This window comes from Sapajus apella, unplaced genomic scaffold, assembly GCF_009761245.1.
Source record: "Sapajus apella isolate SASKATOON/1434 unplaced genomic scaffold, GSC_monkey_1.0 scaffold2, whole genome shotgun sequence".
Taxonomy (NCBI): Eukaryota; Metazoa; Chordata; class Mammalia; order Primates; family Cebidae; genus Sapajus; species Sapajus apella.
This window is the reverse complement of record NW_022436942.1, coordinates 1,555,474-1,569,284: the sequence shown is the minus strand read 5'-3', so window position 1 is coordinate 1,569,284 and position 13,811 is coordinate 1,555,474. Positions and strand designations below refer to the sequence as shown.

General features: G+C 42.5%; 3 protein-coding genes across 4 annotated transcripts in view; 2 read left to right on the top strand and 1 right to left on the bottom strand.

The window, feature by feature from the left end:
• Positions 1-2,505: 2,505 nt before the first annotated feature.
• REP15 (RAB15 effector protein) lies at positions 2,506-3,761 on the top strand. The gene has a single exon (XM_032283715.1). The coding sequence runs from the start codon at positions 2,877-2,879 to the stop codon at positions 3,585-3,587; it is 711 nt and encodes a 236-aa protein (XP_032139606.1). The 5' UTR covers positions 2,506-2,876; the 3' UTR covers positions 3,588-3,761.
• A 7,164-nt stretch (positions 3,762-10,925) lies between these two features.
• MRPS35 (mitochondrial ribosomal protein S35) overlaps positions 10,926-13,811 on the top strand; it is a 52,814-nt gene continuing 49,928 nt past the window's right edge. The window contains exon 1 of one of the 2 annotated variants that reach the window (XM_032283686.1): positions 10,926-11,086. In XM_032283686.1, the coding sequence (XP_032139577.1) occupies positions 10,975-11,086 (112 nt within the window). In that variant the 5' untranslated portion in view covers positions 10,926-10,974. The remainder of the gene's footprint in view (positions 11,087-13,811) is intronic. The other variant, XM_032283678.1, reaches the window with a different exon arrangement.
• LOC116555192 (cyclin-Q-like) lies at positions 11,615-12,962 on the bottom strand. Its single transcript, XM_032283698.1, has 2 exons — positions 12,142-12,962; positions 11,615-12,081 (listed from the first exon to the last, which is right to left on the bottom strand). The coding sequence occupies exons 1-2, from the start codon at positions 12,796-12,798 to the stop codon at positions 12,052-12,054; spliced, it is 687 nt and encodes a 228-aa protein (XP_032139589.1). The 5' UTR covers positions 12,799-12,962; the 3' UTR covers positions 11,615-12,051.

Below are 13,811 nucleotides of genomic sequence, written 5' to 3'. Positions count from 1 at the left end.
CAGTACATAGAAAATAGAACTTTTATTTTGTGACATAAGGACGATGGTGAAAAGATCACGTTTTTGAAACAATGTGATGATCAGAATGTTCATATACCAGCTGGTTTCTGAAGAAGTCAGAATGATCTTTCTCCATACTGACTTTTAACAATGTTGATCATTGAGGCGAAATTAATATATATAAAATATTCCTTTTTGATGACACCACAAAATTTTTCAACAGTTTAAGAATTTCAACCTTAATCTTGGATCCCTTTACCTCATATGGAAGAAACTGAGGGACATTAGTATACTTTTTTTTGCTTGGTTGGTTTTTTTTTTTTTTTTTTTTTTTGAGATGCTCAGTTGCCCAGGCTAGAGTGTAGTGGCACGATCTTGGCTCACTGCAACCTCCACCTCTCGGGTTCAAGTGATTCTTCTGCCTCAGCCTCCCAAGAAGGTGGGACTACAGACACATGCCACCACGCATGGCTAATTTTTGTATTTTTAATAGAGACAGGTTTTCACCATGTTGGCCAGGCTGGTCTTGAACACCTGACCTCGTGATCCACCCGCCTCTGCCTCCCAAAGTGCTGGGATTACTGGTGTGACCACTGCGCCCAGCCTTTTTTTTTTTTTTTTAAGTGACAGAGTGTCACTCTGTTGCCCAGGCGGGAGTGCAGTGGCATGACCATAGCTCACTGCAGCCTTGAATTCCTAGGCTCCAGTGATCCTCTCCCCTCAGCCTTCCCAGTAGCTAGGACCACAGGCACATGGCTTCCCACCCCACCTTTCACACCTGGCTGATTTTTCAAATTTTTTTTGTAGAAACAAGGTCTCATCATGTTGCCTAGCCTGGTCTCAAACTCCTGCCCTCAAGCGATCCTCCCACCTCAGCCTTTCAAAGTACTGGGATTACAGGTGTGAGCCACTGCATGCGCCTGGCCTACTACTAACTTGAATACATTCAGAATCCCCTCCCCCACCAAAAAAAATTGTAGAAATAGTTTTTGAGGAAACCAAAAGCAAAGCAGAAACCTTCACAGTATTGTTTTTCTCTTCGTTAACTACATCATTACACCAAAATACTAACAGTCTGCCTAAACATGTTCATTGTTTATTTCTCAGGCTATCAATGAATGGAACTTTTTAAAAAGTTGAATATTTGTCTGGACATTTTATTTCAAAGATCTAAAAAACAGAGGCTGCAAAATTCATTTTATAATGGCTGTTTTGTTATAATAAGATGTAGTTCATGTTTTTCTGTAGCACGGGGCCCAAATATTCTTTTTAAAAAATATTGCTGCAGCAAAAACTGTTACTGTGTTTATTTGTAGGAATATTAGAAAAATATTCTATTTTTTATTCAGTGCTACATAATTACCCATGGTAGCCAACCCTACAATAGACAGGTTTTCACAAATTGAGGTGGAAGTGGGCAGTTCAGTATCTGCCTTTGGACTTGATTATAAAATGTATCTGAATATCAGTGGTATTATCTTCTAAGTTGTCAGCAAGTTACCAGGTTATTCATTAAAGAACTTATAATACCAAATTGCTATTTATTCATAACTAAAATGATTTGATGCTAATAATAATTTTCTTTAAATGCTACCGTTCATTATTTGGTAACTGTATTGGACTTTATTTGGATTTTATTTTAATGTGACTAGATGTCACCATTTGAAAAAGTCAATTTGTTCTTAGAACCTGGTTGAAAATACAAGGAGACTGTTACAGATGCCAAATATTTTTTATTCAGGACAGTATAACCTAACTGATGATATGTAATAAGGTTAATTTTTTTATGATGTATATTATTTACAAAATATACACTGCTGGTGTTACCATACAAAAGAAATAAAGTTCATTGATAATTGCCTCATTTTTATTGCCGTTATTTCATTTTCCATTGTTCATAGCAACAGGCTTTGTTTCTGATATAAAAAGTAACATGATCTCTTTATAAACTGCCATAAATTTGTTTGAATGGAGTTTATAACATGTATTAACAGATAGGAATTTGAGGCCTTTGTTTGAGAAGCTTTTGTAGGAAAAGAAGAAACTAAGCTGAGGAATGAAGAATCATGGCAAAAGGTAAAAGAAACAAAAACAAAAAAGTTTAAAAAGAAAAAAATACTGGCAGAAGGGATATAGGAAAAGCAAATGGAAATGACTCACCTCCAGACTGGGAGAAGTTAGTTGTAGAAAGAGGTATATGGATCTTTGAAGAACTAACATAGTGGGCTGCGCACAGTGGCTCATGCCTATAATCCCAGCACTTTGGGAGGCCGAGGTGAAAGGATTGCTTGAACCTAAGAGGTCAAGACCAGCCTGGGCAACACAGTGAAACCCCATCTCTACAAAAAATACTTAAAAATTAGCCAGGTGTGGTGGTGTACACCTGTAGCCCCAGCTATTCAAGAGGCTGAGGTGAGAAGATTACCTGAGCCAGGGAGGTTGAAGCTGCAGTGAGCCATTATCACGCCACTGCACTCCAGCCTGCGTAGCAGAGTGAGACCCTGCCTCAAGAAACAACAAAAAGAACTAACATGCTATTTTTACTTTAACACTTGGAAAGAAGAAACATATCTTGGAAGCGATTACCAAAGATTAAAAGTAGAGTGGATATAACCTAGATAGAACAGATGTTTCGTGTGAAATTTGGTATCACTAACTTAAACCAGCAGGAACTGTATGAATGCAAAACACCCAGTTAACAAACAGAGACCTAACGTGTATTTAGCTGTATGTATATATGCTTAACTACACCCAAGGAAGCTGTAGAGTTAAAACGTGAACCATGTTAACAGATGGGACTTCCCTGCAGAACTTTTTCTTTGAGATAGAAGTGGTTTGAACTAGATTCACTTGTTTGATATTTGAATGCAGAGAAAATGGGGCAAAAAGCATCACAACAGTTGGCTCTGAAGGACAGCAAAGAGGTGCACAGGGTCTGTGAGGTGGTCAGTGAAGCTATAGTCCATGCGGCTCAGAAGCTGAAGGAGTACCTTGGATTTGAATATCCTCTGAGTAAACTCTGCCCAGCTGCAAATACTCTGAATGAAATCTTCTTAATCCACTTCATCACTTTCTGCCAAGAAAAGGGAATTGATGAATGGCTGACGACCACCAAGATGACCAAGCACCAAGCCTTACTATTTGGCGCTGACTGGATTTGGACCTTTTGGGGATCTGACAAGCAAATAAAGTTTCAGCTGGCAGTACAGACTCTGCGGATGTCTTCACCTTCTCTCGTGGAATCTAAGCCTTGTGACCTTTCCAATCCAGAATCAAGGGTAGAGGAGTCTTCCTGGAAGAAAAGTAGATTTGATAAGCTGGAAGAATTCTGTAGCTTGATAGGAAAGGATTGCCTGGGTCTGTTTTTCATCTTTGGGATGCCGGGAAAGCCTAAAGACATCAGGGCAGTTGTCCTGGACAGTGTCAAAAGTCAGATGGTGAGGAGCCATCTGCCAGGATGGAAGGCTGTGGTTCAGTTTGTCCTGGAAACTGAAGACTGTGTCTTCATCAGAGAGCTGCTCAGAAGCTGTCTGAGTAAGAAAGATGGGCTGAGAGAGGTGGGCAAGGTTTATATTAGCATTCTCTAACCTGGATATGTATGATGTGACTGGCCTGTAAGAAGAAAAGATAAAAAGATTCTAATAAGCAAGCTCACCTATTTGCATCATTCCAGCATGGGATTTTTTTTTCTTTTATTTTCCCATTGACTGAAAATGATTACTGGGTTCAACATATATTCGTGTCACAATTACAGAGAGAGAGAGAGAAAAAAAAAACCTGGCTGTAGTTCAGGAAAACTTACAATTTGGTTTAATATTTCATTCACTTATTCAGTAATAAAAATGGCAGGAGATAATAAAGTCACATTTAAAGTTTGATTTGCAAAAAGAAAAAAAGGTGTCTGTTTGAAATACTAAGTCTAGCACTCAAAAGTATAAAATGTGTTTTTGCATCTGTTGGTGGGAGGTGGGTAGGGTAAACTAGTGGGTAAGGCTATTGAGCAGGCTTAATTAACATTTGTAACACCAGTTTCAAGCCACGCACAGTGGCTTGCACCTGTGGTCAGCTACTCGGGAGGCTGAGATGGGAAGATCGCATGAGCCCAGGAGTTTGAAGCTACAGTGAGCTATGACTGCACCACTCTAGCCTGGGCAACAGAGTGATCCTCATATATATATATAAATACATACATATATATATAATAGTTTTGGTTGAGGACTCCTGAGGAAAACTCACAGCGTTCTTCTCCTCTAACACTTAACCTACTCTGCCTCCTCCCTATCTGCTGTCTCTGCACTGAGAGGACATTATGGGATTTACTTTGAGATTCACTTTAGTGTTAGCTCTACCTATGATTTAAAAACAGTGACCTAAATAACAATTCCTTTTAATAATAATATTTGTTTAGCCTTTGCAGTAAGGAAAATGTATTCACATATAATAACCATTTTTGCTTAAACGCCAGTGTGGAATTATAACAGTACAAAGAGGAATCACCATTACTTATGGTATTTGTAAGTCAAGTCAGATGCTTTACATATATTAGCGTAATTTGCATGTGTCTCCCATGACTCTAAGAGGTTTCTATTTGCCAAATTAAAGAGCTTAGATAACTCATAAATCTATTAAGTGACTCAACAAAAAAGTAAAGTCTGTCCAGTAACAAAGCCCATTACTCTACAGTCACGTAAGGAATATTCCCTGTAAGCCTATAAATTATGTTAAGTAAAAATCGATTTACAAAAAAAAGAAAAGAAAATTATTTGGCCAGGAAGAATAGCTGTGATCCCGGCACTCTGGGAGTCTGAGGCAGGAGGATTGCTTGAGCCCAGGAGTTCAAGACCAGCCTGGCCAACATGGTGAAACCCCGTCTCTGCAAAAAATATAAAAAGTCGTGGTGATGTGTGCCTGTAGTCCCAGCTACTTGAGAGGCTGAGGTGGGGGAATCACTTGGACCCACGAGGTCAACACCGCAGTGAGTTTTGATCATGCCACTGCACTCCAGCCTAGGCAACAGAGACCCCATCTCAGTAAAAAAATATATGAAAAGAAAATTCTCTGATTTTAAACTACTGGAATTGCTGAGACCACAAAGATATTCACCTGCAAATATGCTAGCCGGTTGCTGTTGCTCAGTTTTTCTCCATTTCCTGACCTTAATCTGTGGCTGCTTTTCCTGTTGTTGAACAACCTGTTCACTGATATGCAGCCATTAGAAACGTGGGCTGAAGCCTTTCACCTGCATCCAACCTCTTAAAACCGCTTCTGTTTCTGACAGTCTTCTTATGGCCTTAGCCCTTTCTGTATTTTGGCATTTAGGGCATCTTCCTGTGAGGCTAAATTAAGACATACAAGTGCAATATGGCGTTATGCAGTATATTCCAAAGAAATACATTTGTTGTTGTGATTTTTTTTTTTTTTTTAGACAGAGTCTCACTCTGTTGCCAGGCTGGAGTGCAGTGGCGTGATCTCGGCTCACTGCAACCTCTGCCTCCCAGGTTCAAGTGATTCTCCTGCCCAGCCTCCCAAGTAGCTGGGACTACAGGTAGGCACCACCATGCCTGGCTAGTTTTTGTATGTTTAGTAGAGACAGGATTTCACCATGTTTGCCAGGATGGCTTCCATCTCTTGACCTCATGATCTGCCCGCCTTCACCTCCCAAAGTGCTAGGATTACAGGTGTGAGTCACCGTGCCCGGCTGCTGTGATCTTTATAACTCAAACGTTGCAGTGCACTCTGATAGTCTGTCCTACCTCAGTTTGTAAAATGCTGACTGCAAGCCACCAATTGATATCATGACCACCAATAGGTCACAATCCAGAGTTGTAAAAACTTTGTCATGGTAGAAGGAGAGAGAACTTCTGAGTTTAGTTAAGGTCAAACCTGCCTAAAATCCCAGCTCTTTTATTTAGACTTACCCAAGCAAACCTCTGTGCTAGTTATTTTCAGTTCAACCTCCACATCTACTCCCCACCTTCTCGGTCTTCTTCCGGGCTCTGGCTGCATCACTCTGCCTTCCACTCAGTGGAGAGCCCGAGATCAGAAGGGGAACAAGTCTGGAATGTATTAGTCCAACCCTCTCTGCCTCACTACGCTTGGTTCCAGACAGTTTTTAAACGTTACAGTGTCTTTTCTTGCACAATTAACATGTTACTGAATGTCCCTTTAAATGGCCCTGTCCTGGTGGTGTTTTCAATAGACATTAACCTTGCCTGGTACAATGTGGGGGTTGTAACTGGCATGGAAATTTAAAGCAGGTTTTTGTTGGCTCATAGCACAGATTAGTTATGTATGAGGATAGTTTTTTCATCTTCATTTTTCTCTGATGCAGCTTATATGAAATAATTATTGTTCTGCTAGCTGAATACCATTCTGTAACTGAAAAAAAAAGTTGCAGCTGTTTTGTTGACATTCTGAATGCTTCTAATCAAACACAATTTTTTAATTTAAAAACATTTTAGCCCTCTGCCTTCAGTAAACTGGGCATGAATAGGCCCAGGTGGCATGTCTTAAAGTTGTTAAGCAATAATTATTCCCACCTTGAACACTTCTGGGAGGTTAGGTTAGTCAGTCACTTAATGTTTCCTTGGTGTATAGTGACCCCTGTCGGCAGGAATGCTGTGTGAAATACACTGTCAAGAAGGAGGTGACGTGAAGAACATGCAACTTGGAATCAGATGTGGATTTGAGTTTCAACGCTCATAAGAGCAGAGTCAAGTGGCTTAACTCTTTGTTTCCTTATTTGTAAAATGGGAATTACTTCAACTATATCATGCATTGCTTAATGGGGATATGTACTGAGAAATGCATTGTTAGGCAATTTCATTGTTTTGGGAATGTAATAAAATGTACTTACACAGACCTAGACAGTACAGCCTACTACACACCTAGGCTATGTGGCATAGCTCCTAGGCTGCAAGTCTGTACAGCATGTTACTTTGCCAATACTACAGGCAACTGGAACACAATGGTAAATATTTGTGTATCTGAACATATCTAAACACAAAAAAGGTACAGTAAAAAGAAGGTATAAAAGGTAAAAAAATGATACATCTATATGGGGCACTTACAATGAACGGAGCTTGCAGGATTGGAAGTTGCTGTGGGTGAGTCGGTGAGTGGTGAGTATATGCAAATGTCTAGGACATTACTGGATGCTACCATAGACTTTACAAACACTATTCACTTTATAACTTCAGCTGCACTAAATTTATAAAAGAATAAACTAATTGTGCTATGACAGTACAGTAGCCACAGTGTCACTAGGCAAGAAGAATGTTTCAGCTCCATTATAGTCTTATGAGACCACCATCATATATGCACAGTGGTTGACTAAAACATCTTTATGTGGCACATGACTGAAACTCAAGGGAGACAAAGCTTGTGAAAACATTTTCTGTACTAAAGTGTAAGCTAACCAGAATTTCAGAGAGCCTAGTACAAATTCTAAGTATTCATGTTATAAACAGCTGAAAGCCATAAATCAGAGTCACCATGTTTTTTTCCAGGTGAAAATTAAAATGTGAAGCTTTTGTTGATTTTAAAAACACCGCATTCTCATTTAATTTTTTTAAAGCTATGTGCTTGGTATAAAAATTCAAGTACAGCATGGAGAAAGTGAAGTCTTCAGGAGTGTCTCCTCCATCCTCATACCCACTGCCTCAAATCTGCTGTTGACCCTTCCAGACTTTGTATTGCAAATAAAAAAAAATTAAAAAAAATAATGCACAAATGAGATTATGCAATCCATAAATGCTTTATAACCTGCATTTAAAAAAACTTAACAATATATTGTGGAGAATTTTCTATGCTAATAGATTTATATCCACTTCATCCTTGTTAAAGCTGACACCAGTGGTTCTCCATCTTGCCTGAATATTAGATTCACTTGAAGAACTTAAAGTAAACAAAAAACAAACAAAACCCTAGTGGTCCAAACACATCTAGACCTATTAATCAGCATCTCAGAGGGAGTCTAGATAATTAAAAAAAAAAATCTCCTAAGTTACTCTAATATTTAACCAGGATTGGGGCTCATGTATCTTAAGCAGTGATGCAGGATTTTTCCTGGCTCCTTTGCTGGACTCCCAGCAGGGGTGCTCTGTCTACTAGGCCCACCACACTCAGCCCCTTGAGGGAGGGAGCACACGAGTGAGCGAGTGCAGGGTCCAGCCTGCCACTTTACCACTAAGTGTGCTTTCCTTCCTTTTGTTCCTGCTGCAGAGCTTTTTAAAGAAACTTTCACTCCTGTTCTAAAACTGGCTTTGGTCTGTCTTTCTGTCTTATGCTCCTCGAACAAATTCTTTCTTCTGAGCAGGCAAGAATTGAGGTTGCCACAGACTCATACAGATTTACTGCTGGTTACAGTATGAATATGATAGTACTCCTTTTGTCCCTAAATTTCTATGGTATAGAACTTGCACTTGATTAAAATATACAAGCTTGCAAGAACAAGAGGCTGTTACATTGACCCTGAGTTTAATGCCAATGCCCACCATTTATATTTATGCCTTTAATCACGACTGTCCTAAGAAAAATATTATTGCTCCCATTTTCCTTGAAACTGAAACTCAGAGAGGTTAGGTAGATTTGTCCAAAATCATGAAGAAGGAAAGCCTGGATCAAACCCCACATCCATCTGATTAAAAAGACCATGCTTTTGATCTTAAAAATAGTTTGAGGAGAGGAGAGAACAGCATTGGAATATGGGGTCAGAAGGTGGTGTGATGTGTCTATTCTACCAGCCAAGGAATGCCAAGGAGAGCCAGCAACCATTAGAACCTAGGAGAGATGCAAGAAACAGATTCTCCCTCAGAACCTCCCGAAGGAACCAACTCTACTGACACCTGGATTTGGACTTTCTAGACTCCAGGATTGTGAGAGAGTAAATTTCTGTTGTTTTAAGTCATCCAGTCTACGGTACTTTGTTCCAATCCCCTAGGGAACTCATACATTGTGCTATTTTGGAACGATAACAGGATGGTAAAAGTCCAGAAAAGATGAAGACGATGATTGTTCCAAATACTTGTCCATCTCATGCTATTTATCTCCCTCCCTTACCTTACTGATTGATGTCCATGGCACACTGAATACCTATGTATGGCTTTTTTTTTTTTTTTTTTAATGTTTTAGTGAACTTCATTGTATAGAACAAAAAAAATATATCCTGATTTTGCAATGATTTTCTTTCCCATGAAAGTGTGGGTGAAAAACAGTAACTTATAAAAATACTTTAGAACTCTAATAAGATAATATGTACATTCACACCTTATCTTCGGAGTATTTAAATGGAGAGAGGTTCACCTGAAAAAACTTTTCCCCAGGAAGCCCATAGAATATTCTTGGACACCTGTATACCTCTGCTCTACTGGTTGCATGCTTACCAAGAGTCAGTTTTATTTATTCCTAGTTGTTTTTACTGTTATAATTTTGTCACTTTGAGACAAAATAGAAAAACAGGCCAGATCCATGACTGTAATCTCAACACTTTAGGAGGCCAAGGCAGGAGGATCACATGAGGCCAAGAGTTCGAGACCAGCCTGGGCAACATAGTGAGACCCCCCCAACTCTACAGAAAATTTACAAATAGAAAAAATAGTCCAGGTGTGGTAACTCACGCCTGTAGTCCAATCACTTTGGGATACCAAGGCAGGAGGATTGTTTGAGCCCAGGAGTTTGAGGCCAGCCCTGACAACACAGTGAGATCTTACCTCTAGAAAAAAAATTTTTTTTAATTAGCTGGATGTGGTGGTGCATGCCTGTAGTCTCAGCTACTTGAGAGGCTGAGGTAGGAGGATGGCTTTAACCTGGGAGGTCAAGTCTGCAGTGAGCCATGGTGGTGCCACCACGCTCCAGCCTTGCAACAGAGCAAGACTCTGTCTCAACAATAATAACAAATTAAAATAAATAAAACATTTACAAAATAATGAGAAAATAGAGACTATTTTTACTAAGGCTTGCATGTTCATCCATTCTACCACAGAAAATAAGTGTTCCTCCAGGCACAGTGGCTCACACCTGTAATCCCAGCACTTTGGGAGGCCTAGGTGGGTGAATCACTTGAGATCTGGAGTTCAAGACCAGTCTGGCCAACATGGTGAAACCCCATCTGTACTAAAAATAGAAAAATTAGCAGGGCATGGCGTTGCATGCCTGTAATCCCAGTTACTCAAGAGGCTGAGGCAGGAGAATTGCTTGAACCCAGGAGGTGGAGGTTGCAGTGAGCCGAAATTGCGTCACTGCACTCCACCCTGGGAGACAAGAGCAAGACTCCGTCTTAAAAAATAAGAAGAAGAAAATAAGAGTGTTCATTAAGGGTTTATTTTCTAAGCCTGACGAGTTCTAACTTTCGTAATTCTAACTTGGTCTAACAACAAGCTAACTGTATATAGCTAAAAGTTATAGGGTATGCACATGCGGTGTTCACTGTATGCCAATGCTGTTCATAAACATTTGACTATGCTAACTTGCCTAAGATCACACATTCCAGAAATGGTGAAGTCAAGTTTGAAACTCAAGCAGTCTGGCTTTGTATACTGCTTCTCTCCCCTTAGCGCGTATCACTTGCATTAATTGATGATTTCTTTAATCCAAGTAAATGTAGACAAGCAACAATTACAAAGAACCAGGAGTCCCTCGGGTAGACTGCCTGACTCTTGGATCATCTGAGGTTCCACCCAGACCACGCCTGCCTTTAGTGAGCCATATCTCCCCCATCCCTATGGTCCTTATCTGCAATTCTGTATGAACTGATTGACTCGATTGGTAAGGAATTTTTTGTTTTCTTTTCATTACTTCTTTCTGTTCGGGGGTATCTTCCTGATATTTGACTCTGCCGTGAATGCGGAGAACCACGTGTTTCCTGTTTCTCCAGCCTAGGGCGGTGCCAGCCCAGGGAGCCTGCGTTTAGCCGACCCAGGCCCGCCCCTGACGCTGAACTGCGCGTGTCCCCTCCGGCTTGCCGTCCTTGCAGCTATGGCGGCCGCCACGCTCCCGGCATGGGTGGCTCTGCAGTCGAGAGCAAGGACTCTGCGTGCATTCTCCACCGCCATGTACCTGGCCACTCGGGTCCGGAAACCTGGCCTGCGTGAGTGTTTGTCTCGTCGCCTCCGGGCTTTGGGGGAGGTGCAAGGGCGGAATATCGGCCCTGTGAAGGCTGCCGCGGTGGCTAAGCCAGTGCCGCCTGGGAGAGGCCGGTGCATCCGCTTCCAGGCCAGCCTGATAGGAGAGCCGTGGACGTGCCCGCGTTGCCCGGCTCCTAGCTAGCAGCCTGTTTCTGCTCTGGGCGTTTGCTCAGAAAGCTTACATCCCCCTTTCCCGTAACCTGCTCCTGTGGTGCCCCCGCCCATAGCCGCTGGCACCGGTAACTGGTGTTCTGTATTGTTTATCGATCATCAGCAGTGTTGAACCGTGGATTTCCCCAAACATTAAGAGAGGCATACAGCAGTGCTAGGATAAATTGCTGCCCTGAATTCCAGGCCATCAAATGGGTGGCCTTCATTGAACAGGTGTTGATGACTTCCATTTGACAGAGATTATAGGGATACTTGATAGCGTGCTTACCCCGGAGGAGTCTGGTGGAAAATACAGATTTATTTTTTTATTTTTTCTGTTGATTAGTATCACATTTTATTACACAAAATAAATTTCATCCATGTTGCACATTCATTCTCGCTATAAATCTGGTTTTAAAAAAAATCCCTAGGGATTCAGTCTCATCTATTTCATGATTTTCCTTTCATTGACGTCATGTCTCTATTGTAGTCAGAGTCCTCTCAAAGGACAAAAGCAGATGTGGCTGCCTTGGGTCACCTGCACATAGTGCGCTCCCAGCCTGCCCGCTGGAGGCGCGGCTCCCATCATCTTCTGGACCGCGACTGCTAGGTACTGTCAAAGTGGCAGCATGTCATCGCCTTCACCAGCCCTTCTCCAGCAGCACAACCAGTCCTCCCAGCTGGCCCTCTGGGGACCAGCCATGATGCGACGTGGTGGTAGTGTCCCCAGGCAGCTGACCATCCTGGGCTTCTCTTTGGGCAGACCTGGGCCAGGGCCTTAGGGTATCTCTGTGTCCATGGTATAAATCTGAATGAGATCAGACACAATATTATCAATGATTGGCTTGGTAAGGTCGTCACTAAATACCTGCCACCATGGCTTCTCAGTCTCGACCTCAGCAGGTACCTTGACTCCATAGACCTGCAGGGTCAGGTAGAGCACTGCCACGGCTATATGCTGGGCCTGGAAGCGGAGGCACAGCCCCCCGTGGTAGCTGTCCCGTAGCAGGGCCCAGGCAGTGACGGCGACAGGAGTCCGCTGCCAGCTGTGGCGGTTCAGCCAGTTCTTGAGGGAAACCAGGTAGTGGAGCAGGTACTTGTGTGGGTGCTGGAAGGAGACCTGGAAGCGCAGAACTCTCAGCATGAGAAGCTCGCACTGCACAATGCTGTCTCGGAGCTCCCAGAAGCGGGAGTCCAACTCCGGGGGCTCACCGCTTGGATTAAAGTACCTGTTGGACACGTTGATGATATAACGAATCCTCAGATGCTGCTCTTCCACTTTGCCAGCCAAGTAAATGGAAGACATGGCGATCAAGTAAGGGTCATAGGCGTCCAGGTTGGTCTCGCAGAAGAACTTATGGTAAATGGTGCAAGCAGTGGCAATGGGAATGGACCGCATCCCCAGCTTGACACCTGCCTCCATGATGAACCTCGCCACTCGGAAGTGCACCCTAGCTTCGGGCGCCGGCCGTTCCTCGGGGCCCCTCGCTACGGGTCCCCGTCCGCCGCCCTCCGAGCGTTCCATGAGGCCCTGCGGCCCCGGCGGAAGGAAAAGCGGCCCCGGCGGAAGGAAAAGCGCTCAGGCGCGCAGAGGCCGGCAGAGCGGGGCGGGGGGTACTCGCGGCGGGCGCAGCAGCGCCACCCCGCCACGGAAAGTACAGATTTATTAACGGAGAAGTGCTATGTATTGAGAGGTGCTATGATAGAAGTGTGGCTAGAGTGACCAGAGCGTTGAGGAGCAGCTGGCGTGAGTCTAATCAATCAGCGGATCCTGCCTGTGCTGCTCCTTGTTATATCTCTAATTTACTCTCCTCATATTACTAACAACCTAGTCCAGGTGACCATCTCATTTCTACAAGTTTCTTTTCCGTTTGCTGTTTCCCCTCTTGCTCTCCTACATGGAATTATCACAACAGTCAAATGAGGTTTTCAAACTTTAGATCTTGTCTTGCTGCTCCCGTGTTCAAGATCCACAAATAGTTTCCCATTGCTTTTCAGATAAAGCATAAATTCATTAATGCTTCATACTGGCTCTTCATAGTTCTAATACTTGTCTATTTTTACTTTTTCATTCTTTCTTTCTAGGAATACTTAACTCCTATTGTATACTCTGCAGTGTTCTAGACCCTCACTGGGGATACAGCAAGGTGGAGAAGTCAGAATGTAAACAATCAAACAACTAAATAAGATGTCAGATAGGGTTTAAGTTATGAAGAAAAATAAAGCAGAGTATTGAGAATGATGGATTGGTGGGGGAGTACTGGCCATAGGGTAGATAGGAAAGATCTCTGTGAGAGTGACTTTTGAATAGAGCCCCCAAGCCATGCAGAGATCTGGGGAAAGAGCCTTCGGGATATAGGGAACTGTAAGTGCAAAGGCCAAAAGTTGAGAACAAGCTGAGGGGTGTGTTCAGTGAACGGAAAGAAAGCCAAAGTGACAACAGCGAAGTGTGAGTAGAGGAGAGAGTGGAGTGGCAGTATAAGACGTCAAAGAGTTAGTTAAGTAATGATCTGCCCTCTCAAGAGTTTGTAGACATTT